The sequence below is a fragment of the Lepidochelys olivacea genome, assembly GCF_965140295.1.
Source record: "Lepidochelys olivacea isolate rLepOli2 genome assembly, chromosome: 14".
Taxonomy (NCBI): domain Eukaryota; kingdom Metazoa; phylum Chordata; order Testudines; family Cheloniidae; genus Lepidochelys; species Lepidochelys olivacea.
In genome coordinates, this window is record NC_140424.1 from 14,892,388 (window position 1) to 14,912,067 (window position 19,680).

The 19,680-nt window shown below is 40.3% G+C and overlaps 1 protein-coding gene across 3 annotated transcripts in view; it reads right to left on the bottom strand.

Annotated features, from left to right (window-relative positions):
• Positions 1-78: 78 nt before the first annotated feature.
• The window catches only part of GRB2 (growth factor receptor bound protein 2), an 81,259-nt gene continuing 61,657 nt past the window's right edge, over positions 79-19,680 (bottom strand). For all 3 annotated transcript variants that reach the window (XM_084648605.1, XM_084648604.1, XM_084648603.1), the window contains exons 3-6: positions 14,795-14,892; positions 8,531-8,653; positions 4,323-4,491; positions 79-2,366 (exon numbers count right to left, since the gene is read on the bottom strand). In XM_084648605.1, coding sequence (XP_084504731.1) covers positions 2,181-2,366; positions 4,323-4,491; positions 8,531-8,653; positions 14,795-14,892 — 576 coding nt within the window. In that variant the 3' untranslated portion in view covers positions 79-2,180. The remainder of the gene's footprint in view (positions 2,367-4,322; positions 4,492-8,530; positions 8,654-14,794; positions 14,893-19,680) is intronic.

Genomic DNA, 19,680 nt, shown 5'->3' on the forward strand with positions numbered 1-19,680 from the left:
TGAATTACATGTTATAAATTAGTTTGACTGGCTGATGTTTTGCTCCGTTAATGGAAATAACAGACAGATGCTAAAGTGAAGAATTCATTGTATATTTATTATTCACAGTTAATTACTATCTACCAAATGCTGCTGCAGAGTTAAAGGATTAAGTACATAGGCCTTTTTATTTAAACACTGATTTTTTTTAATATATGTACACACAAGACATATGTCTGCAAGGCTGTATGATATACACCAATTTCAAAATAAGGAAACAATCAAATGGTCCAGGTGTAGAATGCCATAGATTCCTTTTCCAATCATTTTAGAAAGAAGACAAAGTGAATGACAGCTAGCAAGGACAGGGAGAGAAAGTAATACTCTACAGGGTAGCTCTCTCTTTCATCTGCTGGAGAAATGAAGTGTAAGGCAGAGTCCATCTCAGGAATAAAACATTTGTAACACTTAGTACAAAAAAGGCACCCGCCAACACAGGAACATCTCCACTTGGGCAGGAGATCTCTGTTGCAGTTTTGGGGTTCATCGTTGGGGTGAAGGGTTCAGCCACAGGGCTGCCAAGAGGAAACAATATAACTGAAGATTGGCACAAAGCTCTGCAGTTTGATTTATCTCCTTTTTGTCCACATCAACGTCAAACTGCTCTGGCAGAGGAGCTAATGGCATTAACGAATGCCACTGTGGTGAGGGAAGGGGGAATGCAGTCACCACACAGCCTGCTGTGAACTGGGAGTGAAAAGTAAGAATCAACTTCTTAAATTGTGTAACACTGGCATGAGGAGGAGGAGGTAGGGACAAGGTGGAGAACAGTGATGCCACCCCCTCTTTTCAAGAACAAGACATGATTGCAAATATTCCCTACCCCAGCCTAAAGGAAGCCAGGCTCTTGATTACATGCGTATGTATGGACATTCACTAATACCTTAAAGTGTACTTAAGTACTATTTCTTGAGGTTTCCCTGTAATATAAAGCTTCCTGTCAAGAGGAACGTACATTTCGTCAGACACCTCAGCACTATTCTCTCCCATCGTGGTACTTTGATAGAATATCACCCACCTTCACCCCCAAATATGTTTGCCCATTTCCCATAATACTTAGTCCTGGCTCAGTGCAGGGGACTGGACTAGATGACCTATTGAGGTCCTTTCCAATCCTACATTTTTAGGATTCTATAAACAGTCCTAATGAGGCAATCCTTCTCTTCCCTTTTTCCTGAGGCTCCTGGCTGCAGCTCCCCACCTCTGAGCAGCCTGTGCTGCCACTTACAACACTGTATATGCCTTGTATTTTTCCTTGGAATAAAGAAAGTCAGACGGTAATACAAATATTAAAGCTCCATCTTTTTTGGAGATGTCTTTTTATATTCATGGATAAAACTACCCCTTCTCACCCTCAAAAAAATATTTACACGTATGCAGAAAAAAACCTCTGGACTGTCCTTTTAACTTAAAAATAATAAAAAAGGAAATAAGGGAAAAGGCACTATGGAAAAAAATTACAGACTGTGCTCAACCGTACACCTTTAAGAAAAAAAGCTGTCACCAAAATAAAAGAGAACAGACTTTGATTGTAGTTTGGAATTTCTCAGAGCCGCTCTGACTTGTGAAAAAAAGCTGGTCTCCTCCACTCTGCTCTGAAGCTGCTGAGCCTCAGAGGGGAGAGTGGCTAAGGAGAATGAAAAATAAAGAAAACACCATTTTTTCCCAACCAAAAAGAGCTGAATGCTGAAGGCAAAAAGCAGTTTTGTTTTTTTAAAGGCAGGACAGTGGATTTGGTTCTTCTCTCAAGTCCCTCCATGTCAAATGAAGACTGTTTGCACAGAGAGAAAATACCAGCAGAGTTTCTCCCTTTTCCTTTATCAGCATGGCTAGGACTTTATATAGCATTAAACCTTCATGCACTGATGGACAGAGGAGGGGGAAAAAGGAAGAGTGAATGAAAGGGACAACCCAGGAGCAGCTGAGGAAATCTGTTAATTTTTTTAATTTAAAGGTAAATTTTGGCATGTAAGTTGAACTCCCAACCCCAAAGTTCCATACTGAGAGAAGGAAGATCACTTTGTGGTAAGAAGTGATTCAGGTTTTACCATCTTGTGATTTTAGATCACTGGCTGTAGTTAGACTCTGTATGTGTATTTACTGTTTCTCTGGTTTCTTTAAATAATCTCTAATATTTATCTCTAGATGTTCCGGTTCACGGGGGTCACATAGTTGCGTGGAAACATGCCCGTCTGTCCGTGACAGGCTCCTTTCCACCAGTTGGGATCAGAATTGTCGAGGACCTGGATAAAGTCTCCACGGCGGAAGCCGAGTTCACCTTCCTCCTGGGGGTCGAAATCGAAAAGGGCCTGAACGTATGTGGGTTGCTGCATGGGGAAAAAACCAAGAGTGAGAGTCATTCACAGCATACAAATCTCCCACTGTCCCAGGTAGGCTGCATTCTACCTCTGCAATATAGTTCAGGTGCCACTAGTAAATATTTGGGCTGTTTCATTTCTCTGCAAATTGCCTCTTTCATCAACTGTGACAAGATGCTCAAAGGAGAAGTTTAGAATACACAAGGCCTTTGAAAATGGTCAAAATTAAATAAATGAGTTACAATAAAACTCTACAAGGTGGAGTCTCTTGGGCATTTTCACTGTAAGACATCCCTTTGTAACCATGTTGTATCAGAGGCCCATACTGTATATGCTACTGGGTCTCCACTAGATATTCCCTTCACCTCTGCATCCTTGTCCCTCTTCTCCATTTCCTTTCTGCATCCCAACAGCTTCATTACTCTTATTCTTCCTCAGTTTGCTTCCCACACAGATCACAACATTCAGTGAGTATTCTTAATCAACCCTAAACCGTGACACTTAATTTTCCCCCTAAACAATGACCGTTGGATCACACTGAAATTTTAAATGCTTCCATTTCAAGTTTTCTAACCACCATTCATTCATGTTGAGTGAAGATTTCTGGACAGACTTTATCCAATATGTTTTCTGCAAATCTGCATACTGTGTTCATGAAAACGAAAGCTTCATTTTAAAAATGAGTTTATGGTGCTAGGAAGTACTTTTATTTTAATTTTTTCTGTATTTTTCAGGTCTCTCTCTTTTGATATTGTTAATTTAATACTGGTCCAACAGCCCTGATGTCCTGTTTATCTATAGACTAGGTACAGCATGGACAGAGCAGCATAAAGTATGTCTGCACTAGAGCTGGAAGGTGTAAATGTCAGCTTGAGGAGACATACACCCACACTAGCTCCGATTGTGCTAGCATGCTAAAAATAGATGTGTACCCATGGTAGGACGAGCCATGAGAGGGGCTAGCTGCCCCAAGTCCATACCTCTGGACTCAGACAGGATCATACTTGGGGCAGCAAAACCCTCCTGCTGCTTGTGCCATTGCAGCTTCATTTTCCATTTTTAGCACGATAGGTAATCAAAGCTATTGTGGGTATATCGCCTCAAACTGGAATTTATGCCTTCACACTCTAGTTTAGACATACCTTAAGCTTCCCCCACTCAGCCTTTCCAGCATGTCTCAAGCCTGGACTGGAGGGGCCACATCTAATGGTGAGATGGTCTTCTTGCAGAGCCCAACAGACACCAATTGCCAACTGTGATGGTACTTTGGTGTGCCTGGGAGCTGAACTAAAACCAAGAACTTCCATTAGACCATAACTTTTAGTCACTACCAGTTTGTACTAGATTCAAACCAGCAACCTAGAGGAGATAAGTTCCATATACCAATATCCTTAACTATTCTCTACAGTGTGCTTCTGAAGAGGAATGTGCATTAAGATATCGAGGGTATGCAGTGTACTGCTGAGGGCACTGCGGGCTAAAAACTAATTCAAACAGAAATCAAAATTCCATGAAAGCAACAGGTGGAAGGGAATATAACATATGATTACGACCATTTCTACTGGTGGGAACAAACACACTGCCTCACTATAGTGCTTTATGTATTGAAGGATAGGCATAATCCAAAATTATTCTTAAAGATGTGACCTGAATGATCAAAAAGTCATAGGGACATCCTTTGCCAGAACAAAAGGGGATTTACAACTTTTTCATAGTGGTACAAAGCCCATCCAAAAGAAGGCAGAAGGGCTGCATTTATTTTTCAGTACAATTAGTCTGCAGAATCCAGGACTCAGAATTGTACAAGCAGACAATTCTACATCAGAGAGGGAAAGTTAAAAGGTTAACTTCTCTCTCCCCACATCTTCCTACTGAAAATTCAAGCAATCCTTCAGACCCTGGGCTATTGACAGAAAGCTCTCATTTTGGTTATAGTGGCAATGCTCCTCTCCCCCACCATCTTACCTGTGGCACCTGCTCAATGTCCCGAAGGAATATCTGCTGGTTCCTGGAGACAGAAGTGGATCTGTGATAATCTACCAGCTCGTTCAGTGAATTGAACTTCACCACCCAAAGGAAATACTTGCCAGCCCCATCTCGGAGCACCTTGAAGTGCTGCACATCATTTCCAAACCTGGGATGTGGGAGAGGGAGAGAAGACAGACTGCATGTATCAGTCATACTGAGTCTCTCTTCCTAGAATGACATGAATGGAAACTGATTAAATCCAGGAAAACAATTCCAAGCATAACTAGCATAAAAATGTCTCCCTTCTTAATGGCTGTGAACCTAGGTCTCAAATGACATTAACCCACTGTCATCTGTGCAAGCTAAGGATTGGTGGAAAGGAGCTTTTGCATTTCCTCAGAGCTTGCACAGGGAAGAAGTGATCATAGAGATGATCAGTGTCTGGGGTGTGTTTTAAAAGTATAAATACTATAAAAAAAAGCTTGTGACGATAGCTTTCATGAAAGAGGGAATGAAAATACTGGCTGGAGAGGCAAATAGAATGGCAGGCAGATGGAATGCAGACTCCTTCCATATAGCTATGCCAAGGCACTCAGTCCTGACCTAAAGCAATGGCTGCTCTCCCACCTCAACAAAGACAAGTGTATGGGGCTGGAAGAATGTCATCTTGGAACCAGAAACATTCCACTCACAATATGAGCCAAGATTGAACCCATATTTATAGAAATAAAGTGCCACCTTTCCAGAACATCCCCTATGCATATCACAGGCAGGCGTGAAAGAGCTGAACATGAAGTCAGCAGAAGATTTAGGTTTTACTTCTAGGGACAGGAATGAAAAACTGGTTCTTTCAAATGATTCCAGATAAATAGCTGATAATGATCTCTTTTTATCAGCACAGCTAAGACTGTAGAAGGTGTTACCATTTTATGTGCTGACAGAAAAGGTCGAAAAAAGAAGCTACAGAAAACAGGACCTGTTAAAGGAATACCATAGAGTGATTAGATACTCCATACTTAAGGTTGCAACAGGGTTTTGCTTTAAAGCCAAATTTTCAAAGCTCTCTAAAGTCCATCAAGATCTATGGTGCAAATGTGGTCAAGAGGTTCCCAAGATACAGCTCCCTACCAATGATGGCATTCCATGTGCATGCACATTATATATTTATGTGCATCATACATATGTACACCATAATCACCTGTACTCCTGGGGAGATCACGTGGGATGTTTGAGTTGTAGAGGCCATAGGTCCATGTTGTGCATGGTGCAACTTGCTTTTTTATTAGTAGTGATTAGGCATTTTGTCAAAGTAAAGAGAGGACTTGAGAACTGCCATGCATGCAGGCTTTTTCTGGTGCTGGCTGTTTCTGAAGCACCTGAGTTGAACTCCCCAAGACTCAAAGAATGTCTAACATTGTCTACTAAGGCTTGATATCCCAGCCTTGAGAGAGTAAACCCATTCTGTTGATAGAGATGTGAATGAGTCAGGCTGGCTGGAGGTTCTCATGGGTTTAAAACCAAAAGAAACGTACTTATAAAATACTTTGTTAAGGGGGAGTTAAGGTTGCTGCTGCACAACAGCACCTTTCTGTTTCCCATCCCTTCTGGGTGGTTGAGTTTGGGATTTTGAAGTCTAACTTCAGAACAAGTGCTCAACTAAAATCTCCCCACACAAAGCCTGTTAGTGCTACGAGAAAAAACCAAAACCCAAAATACTTCTATAGACTTACACAGCAGTATCTTTAACTCAACTTTAACTACATCTTTGGTATGCGAATAGACAGAAGTTTTGATATTTAATAAAAACCTGTCTCTTGCTTCCAATAATTTTCTTCTGAAGGAAGAGGAGATCCAAACAGGCTACCAATAGAGAGTATACGTAGACAGAATTATACCATTTTTCCCTTTATAGCTCTAAGAAATGACAAATGCAGGCAGCAGTTCTCATTTGGTGTTTAGTCTTTCAATACCTGGAGATGTACAGTCTACCGTTGCTATGAGCAAATGTCAAATCTGCAGCAAGTATTTCATGGCTAAATGCTTCAAGTCTCCCTTTCTCAGTCAGTTTCTTTCCATTTCAGATCCTGCAGATAAGGTTTTAGTAAACCTTTAAAAGAGCTAATCAGCAAAAAAATCCCCAAACTGAGAAATGTATCAGTAGGTGAGCTATCACTGAGCTACTAGGCAGACAGAGATGACCGTGGTCTCCCAGCATTTCGAATACATTTGTTAGTGTTGTAAAGAAATATGCTTCCTGGAATGAAGGTTCCATTTACATCTTGTTTCTGGTAATTCATATCGCCTTTTGTGTACCCCAGCTTATCTGATTATTGTGCCAAAGACACAATATAAATGCACTGCTAAAACAAGCCAACATGATGGCAAAACTGTATGCTGCCTCACATGAGGTCCAGAATGTAATCACAGAAGGAAAGGGCTGGAAACACTCCTGAGGTACTGTGTTTGATGGGCATGGAAAACTCGGTATTCTGTAGCAACATCAGCTGGATAATCAAAATATGATGCTTAGGTTCCAAAGGATATCTTGCTCAGCTCTTCCAGACAAAGGGCATGCAACTGGAAGTGGAGGGGAAGAAGGGCATCAACTGCTAAAGGACAAGAGTTTGTTCATTTAAGTACATGACCCATACTGTTAAAGCTTGTAACATTTCCATTCTATTTCATGGCAGCCGCTTGGGGCTCTCCCAGCTTGTGAGGGAATATGAGAGACTGATACTGACACAGAAGCTACTGTTAAAGCTATTTAAATAAGCATCTCTAGATGCTACTGTAATAAAAATATTAAATAATAGCTTGTCAAGATTCCTTCCCCACTCTGAACTCTAGGGTACAGATGCATGAAAGACCCCTTAAGTTATTCTTACCAGCTTAGGTTAAAAACCTTCCCAAGGTACAAACTTTGCCTTGTCCTTGAACAGTATGCTGCCACCACCAAGCGTTTTAAACAAAGAACAGGGAGAGAGACCACTTGGAGATGTCTTCCCCAAAAATATCCCCCCCCCCCCAAGCCCTACACCCCCTTTGCTGGGGAAGGCTTGATAAGAATCCTCACCAATTGGTACAGGTGAACACAGACCCAAACCCTTGGATCTTAAGAACAATGAAAAATCAATCAGGTTCTTAAAAGAAGAATTTTAATTAAAGAAAAGGTAAAAGAATCACCTCTGTAAAATCAGGATGGTAAATACCTGGGTAAACAGATTCAAAACAGAGAATCCCTCTAGGCAAAAACTTAAGTTACAAAAAGACACAAAAACAGGAATATACATTCCCTCCAGCACAGCTTATTTTACAAGCCATTAAACAAAAGAAAATCTAACGCATTTTCTAACTAGATTACTTACTAACTTTACAGGAGTTGTAAGGCTTGCATTCCTGATCTGTCCCCAGCAAAAGCATCACACAGAAAGAACCATTTGTTCCCTCCAGCCTCCAGATTTGAAAGTATCTTGTCCCCTCATTGGTCATTTTGGGTCAGGTGCCACGAAGGTTACTGTAGCTTCTTAACCCTTTACAGGTGAAAGGGTTTTGCCTCTGGCCAGGAGGGATTTTATAGCACTGTATACAGAAAGGTGGTTACCCTTCCCTTTATTTTATGACATAGCTCCTTGCAACACAGCTACATCTCCAAAATGAAATAGTCAGGTCTGTGCCAACATGGAATCTACTGACAAGAGATGGGAAGCATGCTCAATTTTACAACTCCACATCTCTATGCTGGAGAACAAGGACATTCCCAAAATATGTGCCTCCCACAGAGTTATGAAAAACTGCACATTTGAAAGGTGCCAGATAGCAAGAGCAGAAGGTGGAAAGAATTAGAGCCTCAGAATAGTAAAGAAGAAGAGCAGAAAGAGGGAAAAACAGTATATCATCATTCCTCAGAATCCACTGAGTCATGTCGTCCCATTCCCCTGCTCTCACCACTGAACCAGTATATTGTTTCACACAAAACAGGACAATATCTTGTTACCATAATCTCAGCAATGTAACTCTCAGTAGGATAGAGCACCCATATTTATTGTTACAAAAGACAGCATGGGTGCATGTCACTGGAAGAGAAGAACTGCTACTACACATGTGGGAAACAGTGTCAGAGGTGAAAAATAGGAATACTCATTTGTACTTTTATCACACAAGGGGTGTCCTAATTAGCACACTGGATGCTACAGAGCATTACTCACTTGACTGAGAGAGAGAAGTCCCCAGGAGCACTCTCACTCTCCCGGATGAGAAAGGCACCATCGTGTCTCTGTTTGCCTAACATCTCCTCAGCTTTTGCTCGGGGAATCTTCCCAAAAAACCATCTGTGGAAGAAGAAAGATGAGAATTAAAGTCAATCCCCTCTCCATGGAAAAAAATCAGGATTGGACGTGTACATAGCTGTGAAGTGATTTCAAAAGAATGGTAATGAATTGAACTGCACCCTCATACTACTCTACAGAACCTTCACCGGCACAAGTAGCTTGCCCCCTCATCTTGAGAGCAACGACTGCCATGATTCCACCAGGAGGGGCTTTGCACTAGCCTTTTTCTACTATATTGGGATGACTCGGTATGTCTGTAAATTAAATCACTGAAATTGCAGAATTTAAAAGAGCAGAAAGAGAAACTACTGTAGGAAACCATGTAGCACTGTGCCCCACCTGGATGATGTTGAATCTTTCCAGTTACTTAACTAAATCTAAAGGCTATAGAATGGTTCTGGAGAGTATTTTGGTAATCAGGACCCATAACTTTAATTGTTTTTGTTTGGTTTTTGTTAGACTAAACAGCTCCCCTTTTTGGGCAAGCCAAGTGCTAACAGAAATCTTCCTGTACAACTTCAGGTGTAGAGGCCTGTGTTTCTGAAGCAGAAGATACCCAGTTCTACTTCCCCATGTTGCGCATACACAGTTTAACCAATGACTACCAAGAAATCTGCATCTACGTGGGTCAACAGAAAGTAATTATACACATTCTTTTATTACTTGAGTTTGCTAAGGAAAAATGCAGTGCCTCTGTACTGACTTGCAAAGTAGACACTTTGCAAGATTGATGTGATGGTTCTTGGGGTTCCCAGGACAGATCAGTCCCCTTGTCACTCCCTGCCACCAGTGAGGAGTCGTCTTGCTTGTGCTTAGGTTGGTATCAGCTCAAACACCACCAGTCAGTCAGCCCCTCAAGCACACTCTTCTGGGCAATGCTAGCCCTTCCTTTGCCTTGCAGATTAACAATAAGTGTATCCCAGACTCAGTCCCTTTGAAGCATTCCCCTGTGATATTCATCCCGACATTGGCTACTCACAGAACTACCAGGCTTCCTGTTTCCAAAGGAACAGTATATACACCAGTTTAAGATTCAGCTCAAGACAGCACTTAGTGTAAAACCACTGCACTGAGATATATTTATGTGAAAACAAAAACAAGTTTATCATCAAAGCCCCTAGAGATTCAGGAGACAGTGAACAAAAATATTGGAAACAAACAGTTACACATAAAACAAAATTGTAACACGCTCTCTAGAGACAAAACTTCCAGGTTACCCTTACTGTCAAAAGGAATTTCTCTCACCCAAACTCTTTAGCAGCGTTTTCAACCAAAGCTATCCTGTTTTCATGAATGGCAGCGCACTGCCCATCTCCTTTTTAAGTGCAGGATGAGGTGTCTTCTTTGCTTTTGACATATATCCACCCTCCCAAGTTCATTGTCTGTACTCAAAGAGGATAACCACCCATGGCCTTCTTTTCATGTGTGCTGCTTCCCTGTTGACTTCACATCTCTTCACTAACATCTCACATTGTACATCAATGGGCATCCATTGCATTGGTTTACAATGCTTAATTTACATCCCAGGAGAGATACATTTCTTACCTCCTGTCTCAAGGAAGACCTGTTTTTCACCTCAGCCTTGATACAGACTTTAAAACATATTTTCAGTATATATATCCCCGAGTATCTGTATATACATTTCTCAACTATATTAATGATCAATGTGACTCCGGCTGTCATTTAAGACCTCACATGACATTCTTTGGTGAACTAGAACACACACCAGAATCAGTGTATTCCTGTAACTCCCTTGCCAGTTGGCATTAAGGGGATCTTGGGTCACAATAGATTATACTGGATTAAGCAAAGAAATCTTATGGGAAAAACAACAACTGTCGCTTTAGTAGCACTTAAGGGAAAGCAACAAGATTTCTTCTGCTTTTAAGTAAATTGAAATGCAGACTTCACCCACAGGTTTCTTCAAAGGCTACACTTCACAATATAGCTGTAAATAGTTGAAACAGGAGCTTTTCACGCCTTAATAGGGGCTCCGCACCACTACTGCACAAATGGAAAATGCATTTTGTGCCAAAGAACAATTTCGAGCCTGTTCTGGATCAGGTGATTATGAATAATTCATACAGAACTGCAGTGAGCAAAGTGACTACATTCAGTCAGTAGCTGGCTGTTCCTGGGCCAGGGTGAAATTAAATCACAGGCCTAGTCTGTTAGGTGCTGCCCACAGCTCATTGATCACAGGTTTCTAATCCAGACTCCAGTCCAAGAATAGCAAAAACAAACCGGGTTTGGGATGTTGGGCACGTGCTGTGTTGGGAAAACCAGAGCTACCTTCAGTTAGAGACAGAATGGCTAAAATGCTGAGTGATAGGTTATCTCAAACTGGGTCAAGAGACACTCATTGCCACAATACATGAGCATGCGGGGTATTCCTGTTGGGAGCCCATTTCATGGCTAAACCGCAAGGGCTCCATACCAAAGAACTTCCTTTCCATTCCCACACCAAGGTCTCCTTTTGCAGGGAGGACACAGATCTGTAAGACTGGGCTTTATTTAGCTGATGTTTTTTGTGAAATCCTCAGAGATGGAATAAGAGTTTCTGCTCTCCAGGATCAGGCATGATCTAGAGGAAGAGAGACTTCACCACACCATGAGCAGATTCTTCTGTAACTGGCAGCCCCAGCTCCTCTCACCATCTGCCTATGGTGTCTGTCTGATACAATGCACAGTATATAAATGACATCACTGATATAAAGGACACCTGATATGTTCATAGGGATATTTTTGCTATAGGCAGCATGTCTGAAAATTGTTTCCACCACTGAAAACTTGTGAAGAAAATTTTAACTTCACTCCAAGTAGTTCCATTTATGGAGAGTTTTCAGATTGGAGGAAACATCCTCTATTACAAATCCCAGACATTACTCATCAACTACATGTATATTACTTTACTGTAAGTTGTGTGTGCGTTACACTTTTTCTCCCTCCCCCAAACAGAAAGGACAGGCTAATTCCCACCCCCACCCTGTGTCCAATAGCAAAGGAGCTGCTATCAGAGTAGCAGCCATGTTAGTCTGTATTAGCAAAAAGAAAAGGAGTACTCATGGCACCTTAGAGACTATTTAATATTTAATTTAATTTTAATATTAATTTAATATTTAATGTAATATTGCCTTGTTTTTGCAATAACCTCATTGAAATCAGCACTTTGTTGCCACAGAACCAGCAGAGGGAGCTCCTACAACCATCACATCAGTGTGTTGTATTTTTTTCAAAATCAGTTGTGAGCAACCGTTATCTGAGACTCCTTCAGAACTCACTGTGTCAAGATATTGATAGGGGGTTCCGTTTCCCACATTCTCGCTTTTTGGTAATAGTAAAGCATTACATTTTACTTTATCCTAATACTGCACTTTGCAAGTTTTATATTAAGAATTTGAGGATTCTTTCCATAGTTTCTGCTTATGATTTTCACTATTGTGTGATTGCTCTGTTCTAATTCTCAATTACTCAGATATGATTGACATTTTATCACCATGTTTAAAGTTGACCTGCAAAAGGTAAAAAATGTTTTTGTGCATTTTTTTTTGGGCTGGTTTGAATCAGAAATATTAACATTAGTTTTCCCTGGTTTTGCTGGCTCATTAGAGATTTCAAATGTACATTAAGAAATATCTCCGATTATTGAAGAGAAACAATTTTGAACCGAATCCTCAGCACAGACATTTTTAAATAATTTCCCAGGTATCTGAGTTAAATAGGTGAAAAAAATTATTAAAAATCCTCTTTACAATGGCTCAGCTTTGTCTCTTGTGAGGTCATAATTCTACTAGCTCTCTAGTCATCCACAGATTTCTCAGGATAGAGAAGACCTGAATTTTTAAATGTAAAAGCAGTCAAACACACAATCATAAAAACACTTTTCAGGCATTCTTCACATATAAAAAAAGAAAAGAGGAAATCTGTATTTACGGAAACATATCTGACTGCTCAGGAGCACACATCCAAGGCACCAATAAAATTTCTGGCTTTACGGAATATTGCACACAAATCTTTTCTGTAGGTTGGTTCAAAAACTAGCAAAATCCTCAGAATAGCCAAAAATTTAAACCAAAAAAAAAAAAAAAAAAAAACATCCACACTATTCCAATGACAGGTTTCAGAGTAGCAGCCGTGTTAGTCTGTATTCACAAAAAGAAAAGCAGTACTTGTGGCACCTTAGAGGCTAACAAATTTATTTGAGCATAAGCTTTTGTGAGCTACAGCTCACTTCACCGGATTTCCACTGAATGCATCCAATGAAGTGAGCTGTAGCTCACGAAAGCTTATGCTCAAATAAATTGATTAGTCTCTAAGGTGCCCCAAGTACTCCTTTTCTTTTTGAGAACCTGGAATGATTTTCAATTTAAGACCTGTCAGAGGGGGGGGGCTTTAAATCCTACAGTCCAATAGCAAGCCTTCAAATGTAATGTGGTGTTTTCCCCAGATCACATGGTACAAAACTTCCAATTTGCTTCACAATTATTAACAAATGAAGCCTGAAAGAAAAGAATTACTCCTCCAGTTGCCAAATTCAGAAACCCTTTTAAAACAAAGGGTAGTTCACACCAATACATACAGTAGAGAGAGGTGAGATACTCAATGAAGAGTAGCAGGAAGCTCTGGGAGGGAGACTTCCTGCTTTGTTCAGCTCTGCATTTCATTGGCAAGGCTTGCTTTTTTGGGGTTGCTTTCATGGTGTGGTTTGTGTTAGACTTTTGGCCTGTACATCTTAAGTGCTTGTGCATGCATACTGGGTTGTTCACACAGATCTTGTTGGAATCTCTCTTAACAAACATTGTGACTTTTATGTATGGAGGAAATGCAGCCAAGCTATATGATTGCAAAGAGTGAGGCCAGAAGAACTGCCAAATTGCTGCTTGCACAAGCAAGAAACTAGTCTGTATGCCTGGTGAACTTGATATTTTACCTATTTCTACAGAATTCCCCCAGCGTAGACAAGGCTTTAAATGGTTATAGAGACCCTTCACAGGTCTTAACTGACCTCTTGCCATGTTTCCTACCTAGATGATCTACCACTTCTGCGATATTCCTCACCACATTCTTAGCGCACTTACTGGGAGAATCTTCATCCTTCTGTTTGGAAGGCAGGCCCCACAGAAATAATTTCTGTTCAATATTTAACTGCAATTTCTTCTTTATTATTTAAATACTGAAGCCAACTATTGACAAAAGCAACACCAACACAGTGTTTAGCAACCCCGGTGACAGCTTTTATTGGACTGCCCAGAAGATTCTTTGCTCAACAGAATTGCACTGCACAGAGCTACTGCTTTCTTGTCAAGCACTTCAACTAGCTAGAATTTCAGTATAACCCGAGAACAAGAGAAGATGCAAAAGTGTCTGAAAAGAAATGATCAAGAGGCCAGCCAGAGTCATGGAACAGTATTGTTCCTATGTGCTTATTCTTCAGTATTTGAGGAAGGACGTGTGTTGAGAGGCTACTCAAGGCAGGCTTCCCTGGAAGTGGGAGCCAAGTAACTACACTGGTACATTTAGCATGGACATTTCACATCATAAAGGTTTACCTACAAAAGTAGCTTTATTTAGGTGACATGCCAGCAATTTTCACTCTTACTCTGTTAAAATCTATGTTGCAAAAGTATCAAACACAAAGGTCAGAGTTAAGGTGAAACACATGGCATTTCTGATTTTTGCAGCACTTAACCATACAACTTTGACAGTCTCTTAATATACAATTGGGTTTTAAATAGTCTCCTATTTTTACCAAAAAAATATAGAAAATTACATAAGGAGCTACACTAAGACTTTGAAGCTCTTCTGGCTGCCAGATTTGACAACATCGTGAAATTTCCAGCCAATTTATTTAGTTAGGTTCCACCAGGACACTTTTTCCCCTTGCTCCTCAAGAGGTATGCAGGAGAAAGTCCCACTACTACAAACTATAGGAGCTGTGCAATTAAGATTCATCACAATAGGGCTGATTTCTGGATGCAGTTGCCAGTAGTAACCTCTTTATATCTTTCAAAGTCCATAGGATTGTGCCAGTGACTAAGGTCCTGCACTCATTACAATGTGCTCAGCAGCCCTCCCTATTACTTCAAGGGCAAATGAAAACAAGGCAGAGTGAGGGAAGGGGATCAGTGATGCTCCACTTACGGATGTGGTTTCATTTCTATGTAGTTCTTGGGAATGAAGCCATCCTTCCCATTGAGTTCTGCCTTGTACCAGTTCTGATCACATTCTTCATTCAAAACCTACAGGAAACAAAAACAAAGAAACCATTTACCATATTTTAGTATATAGCAGGACAGACAGAAATGTGCTTAGGAAACCAGGGTGCTCTTATGATAGACATCTGCTATTCTGTTCCAATGCACCCCATGCACTTTGAAAGCTATAGCAGGCAGGGTGAAGGAAAAAAAAGTCACTTGAAATCATCTGAAACTTCAATGTTGAAGTTGGGTGGTTTAGTAGGAAAGTCATAGGCTATGGCTACACTACAGCTTAAGTAAACATAAGTTATGTCGCTCGGGGTGTGAATTAACCACCTCTCTGTGACATAACTTATGCCGATTTAAGCGCCAGAGTGGACAGTGTTATGTCAACAGGAGAGTTTCTCTCACAGACACAGCTGCCACTAATCGGTGAGGGTGGATTAAGTCAACGAGAGAGCTCTCTCTCTCATCGTCTTAGAGCGGCTACACTAGACAGCTTACAGAGGCTCAGTTGCATCGGTGCAGCTGCACCACTGTATGCTCTCTAGTGTAGCCAGAGCCATAGTCTGTAGGTTCTATATTTACCCTCAGCAACTTCTCTAGATCAAGTTCAGTTTATAAATCCAGAGAGTATTTGGTTAATTGCCACCACTGCAAATTCAACCGGAGATCTGAGAAACAAGTTGTATTCTGTCTTTTATCACCAGTAATAGTTATTCATTCAGAATTTACTTGGCAATTCTGATGATAGTCTCTCTCCCCTGTGGTTGTACTGGATCAACAGGGTTTTAAATAGTGCTTATATTAGAGAATTTTTTTGAAAATTCCCTAATGGTAGCACTGTTGGGAGCCCAACTGTAAACAAAACTGGCACCTTCAGGTGTTTTTACCATTAATGAAACCCCGATGAACAGGGAGCAGCAGTGGTGAATTTTTTTGGTAAAGTTCCCTAGTGTAGACAAGCTGTACATCAATAAAGTGAGTCAATGGAACTCTGGCACTTATCAAACAAATGTAGGAACACGAAGGTTCCAATTTTTAATATGCACTTTTCTTACTAGGACGACACTTTAAAATGAGTACAAGACCAGAAAGTCATAAGGGATGAAGCTGTATTAATGAAGGACAGTAGAGAGCACCAGGGACACTGTGTGTTTTAAGTGCCTTTACTCCCAAATACTTTGGATCCCCATTGTTTCTTGTTTAATTTATTTCAAAGGGATTTAATGGATAAGGCAGGAAGGAGTAAAACCTAGGCACTTAGGCTGAAAGTTGCTTTTTCCCACAGGGTAAGAAATCTCCACAGGACAAAAGTCCAACTGCATTAGTATTTGACAGCACATTTACCAGCACCAACATAATTTTTACTTGGTTTTGGAAATCAGATGGCACAAGATTACTAAAAAAGACTATAATGTCCGTGTGTGTGTGTGTGTGTGTGTGTATAATTTTACACTTTTGTCGTAAAGGTATGCTTTTTGGCCAACATCCTTATGCTTTTTTATTCCCTCCCAAATCACCTCTCTAGAGATATTTACTCATCCTGGATGAAACAACAAAAAGCTGTCAATCTAGAAGATTAAAAATGCAGAGATGGCTTTGGCCCTTTGTAACAAAAGCATCATGGACCAGCAGGCTGCCTTGGTAGATGAAGCTGAGGAAAGACAAAAGAAGGAACAGGACATGCTACTATTAGGCTCTAAATGTGTGAAATGTATGAAAAATAAGGTATACTGGTGCACCCACAAAGCAGTTACACAGTTCACAAGTTACATCTGTGTTGATTTACAGCCATCTCTATAATGGAGAAATCCTCTCAGGAAAAACCTGTTTTCACTAGCAATTATTTCCACTTCAGATGTTTTGGCCACCTAATCACTTTTTCTTCTCTTTTTTTGGGGGGGGGGCGGGGGGGGATGGGAGGAAAAGGGGGAAGCAGAATTACACAAAGCAAAGCTATTACCACGTGCCTCACCAAGGCTCTTGTAGCTGATGACTGTGTGGCATTTTAATATCATAACCTATGCAACTCCAATAGCTAGATCTGGATAAGAAGGAAACTCCACTCTGGATTAAACTGGGCCCTAGTAAAACAGACAACAGTAAAATCTGAATAACTATGACTGATTTTAGCAAATGAGTAACAGCTCTCTAATAATAATGGATGATCATCTAATGGCCATTTCTTCCTTACTGCCAACACAACAACATAGACCAAACTACTCATTAGATAGGCATTGAGCAGTCATGGAATGTCCACCCTCTCCAAGAGTATCACAGAAAGGGTTGTCCCTTCTATGACGCAGACTCAAGAATAAGAAAACACGAAAGTGAATTCAAACAATTTAATTTTAAAGGATCTTTCTTTGGACTAGCTTTTGTGCAGCTACTCCTTTGTTTTGCAAGTATTGTTTTAGTGTTTGTTAGCCTCCAGTTGCTATATATCTTGGCAGTCATCAGCAGGCTGACTTGCAGCATGTTTGCATTTAATTATATTGGTGTATTCAATAGTGTTCTGCACATGCTGAATGCCATGAGTGAATATTTACTTTGTGGGAATGTGCCTTTTTTTTTTTTTTTTTTAACCATAGAATCTATGACACAGATCACACCTTTGAGAAGTTCTTGCATTAAGATCCCCTTATGCTGGATTTTTTTTTGAAGTTTTATAGTGTGTAACTGAGGGAACATAACTGACTCCTCTTCCCTCCTCTACAATAAAAGTGAAGACTTATCATAGCTCAGTATTAAGAAATACTTCCAAAACTGTAAGGATGCATTAAAATTATTTGAAATTCTAATACTCAAACATACATGATTTAAATGAGCTTGATCTTGGCTCTAGAGATATGCTTAGATATGGAGATCCAAATTCTATATGCCTGTGAGTACTCATTAACATTTGGCCCAGAGCCAAATGCCAGGATGGGGTCATTGCTGAGGGATGCATTAGTGATAGCAATCAAAGGACACTGGTCTTTGGCTTCTGAAGGATGGGAGAGCTGTCGATCCTCGATGCAATTATATGACTCCAAAGGCCATGAGATGCAATTTAAAAAAAACAAAAACAAAAAAAACCCAAGCAGGAGTTACATAAAGGAATATTTTTAAAATGGCGGCAGTGGAACTGTCAAAAAGAGCCAGAAGCCACATAATTAGTTCAACGGATAACAGCTCTTTTAGTAGGCCCAATTTATCCCACAATTCTGCAGCCATGGACTGTACCCCTTACTGCAGAAGCATGCTGCAAAATTTCAGCTTTTATCTAAAAAAACTCCACACTTTTAATATTCATGGAAGTGAACACAACAATAAAAATGTGAACTGAGTAAACTAAAGCAGCGTTGTCTCTCCTGAGACTGCAGACAGCCTGAAACAACAGCTCTGAGGAGTAAGGACAGGCCCAATCTCAAGGGGGTGAACTTTGAAACCAAATGGTAACAAAGCGTCAGTTACCTATTTTGCTGCTGAAAATTTTCAGAGAAAAATCTGACAAACCTACATATCCCATAATCCCAAGCATTATTTTTATATCCCATATATTTAAAAAAAAGAAATCTTAATTTTTTTAAATTTCACTAAAGCTGCCACAAATTTTTCAGACTGTTTCACCAGAATGCTGTAAAGTACAGTAACAGTGCTTCCCAACCTCAACCAATTGTACAAACTAATAATCTGAAGGGCATACAGAAAAAGCTAAATCCTCCAAATGAAAGTGTTAAACCAAATTTTGTAAGCTTTGCTGTTCTAGATGAAGGTGGTTTGGGGAGCCTACAGAAATGTGGAAGCCCTGTAATCCTCACTGAAATGCATTGAGCATTCTTGCTCTCTGGTTAAACATGAACTTGAGTCTCTTTTGCAGCCAAATCCCAAATCTGCTATTGATGTCAAATGAGAAATTAAAAACTGTGTTCCTTTTACACTGGAGCATTTGTGCATGAGAGGAAGGAGGAGGAGGGATATTTCTAGCCATCATATTTAAATACAAATACTGCCACATGATGGTCTCAGTCTGTAGTCAGCCCTGTGTTACAGTAATAGTGGCTCAAATACTACCTGTCAGTTTCCTAGTTCCATAATAGATCACTTATCAGCAAAAGCCCATCTGTGCCCATGGAAACCAAGACAATTCATTGCTGAAAGGCTGCTCAGCAAGGCAGCTTTGATGAAGTTTTTCCTGCAACAGCTTGAGGAAAATATTCAAGATATTCCCAGTCCTACACCCCGTGAATATTTCCAATAATTTAAGAAATTGCAGAAAGGAACCTGTGATACTTTGTACCCCAAAGCAACACCTTGGCACCCCATATTCACCACTGTTATGTAATCACAACAAATCTTGTACAAAATAAGTCATGTGAGGGGTCAAGGGAAAAGTTATGGTTTGCTGAATATGATTATCCTATTTGTATGCATGTATCATTTTTTTATCTGATGTTATGAATATTGACTATATACCTGCATTTCAAATGTGTTTGCTCCTGTTGTAACTCCCACACAAGGTATATATCCAGTCTAGCCAGCACATTGTGAATGGACTATTCAAGTTGATGGCCCATCAATGAACACAATGGGCTATGGAAGAAGCTTATCCCCACCTTGATTATCATACATATTGTAAGTAGAGTGATCACTTTAGATAAGCTATAACCAACAGGAGAGTGGGTTTGGGGGGGGGTGCGGGGGGAGAGAAAACCTGGATTTGTGCTGGAAATGGCCCAACTTGATTATCATAGTGAGCTGTAGCTCACGAAAGCTCATGCTCAAATAAATTGGTTAGTCTCTAAGGTGCCACAAGTACTCCTTTTCTTTTTGCAAATACAGACT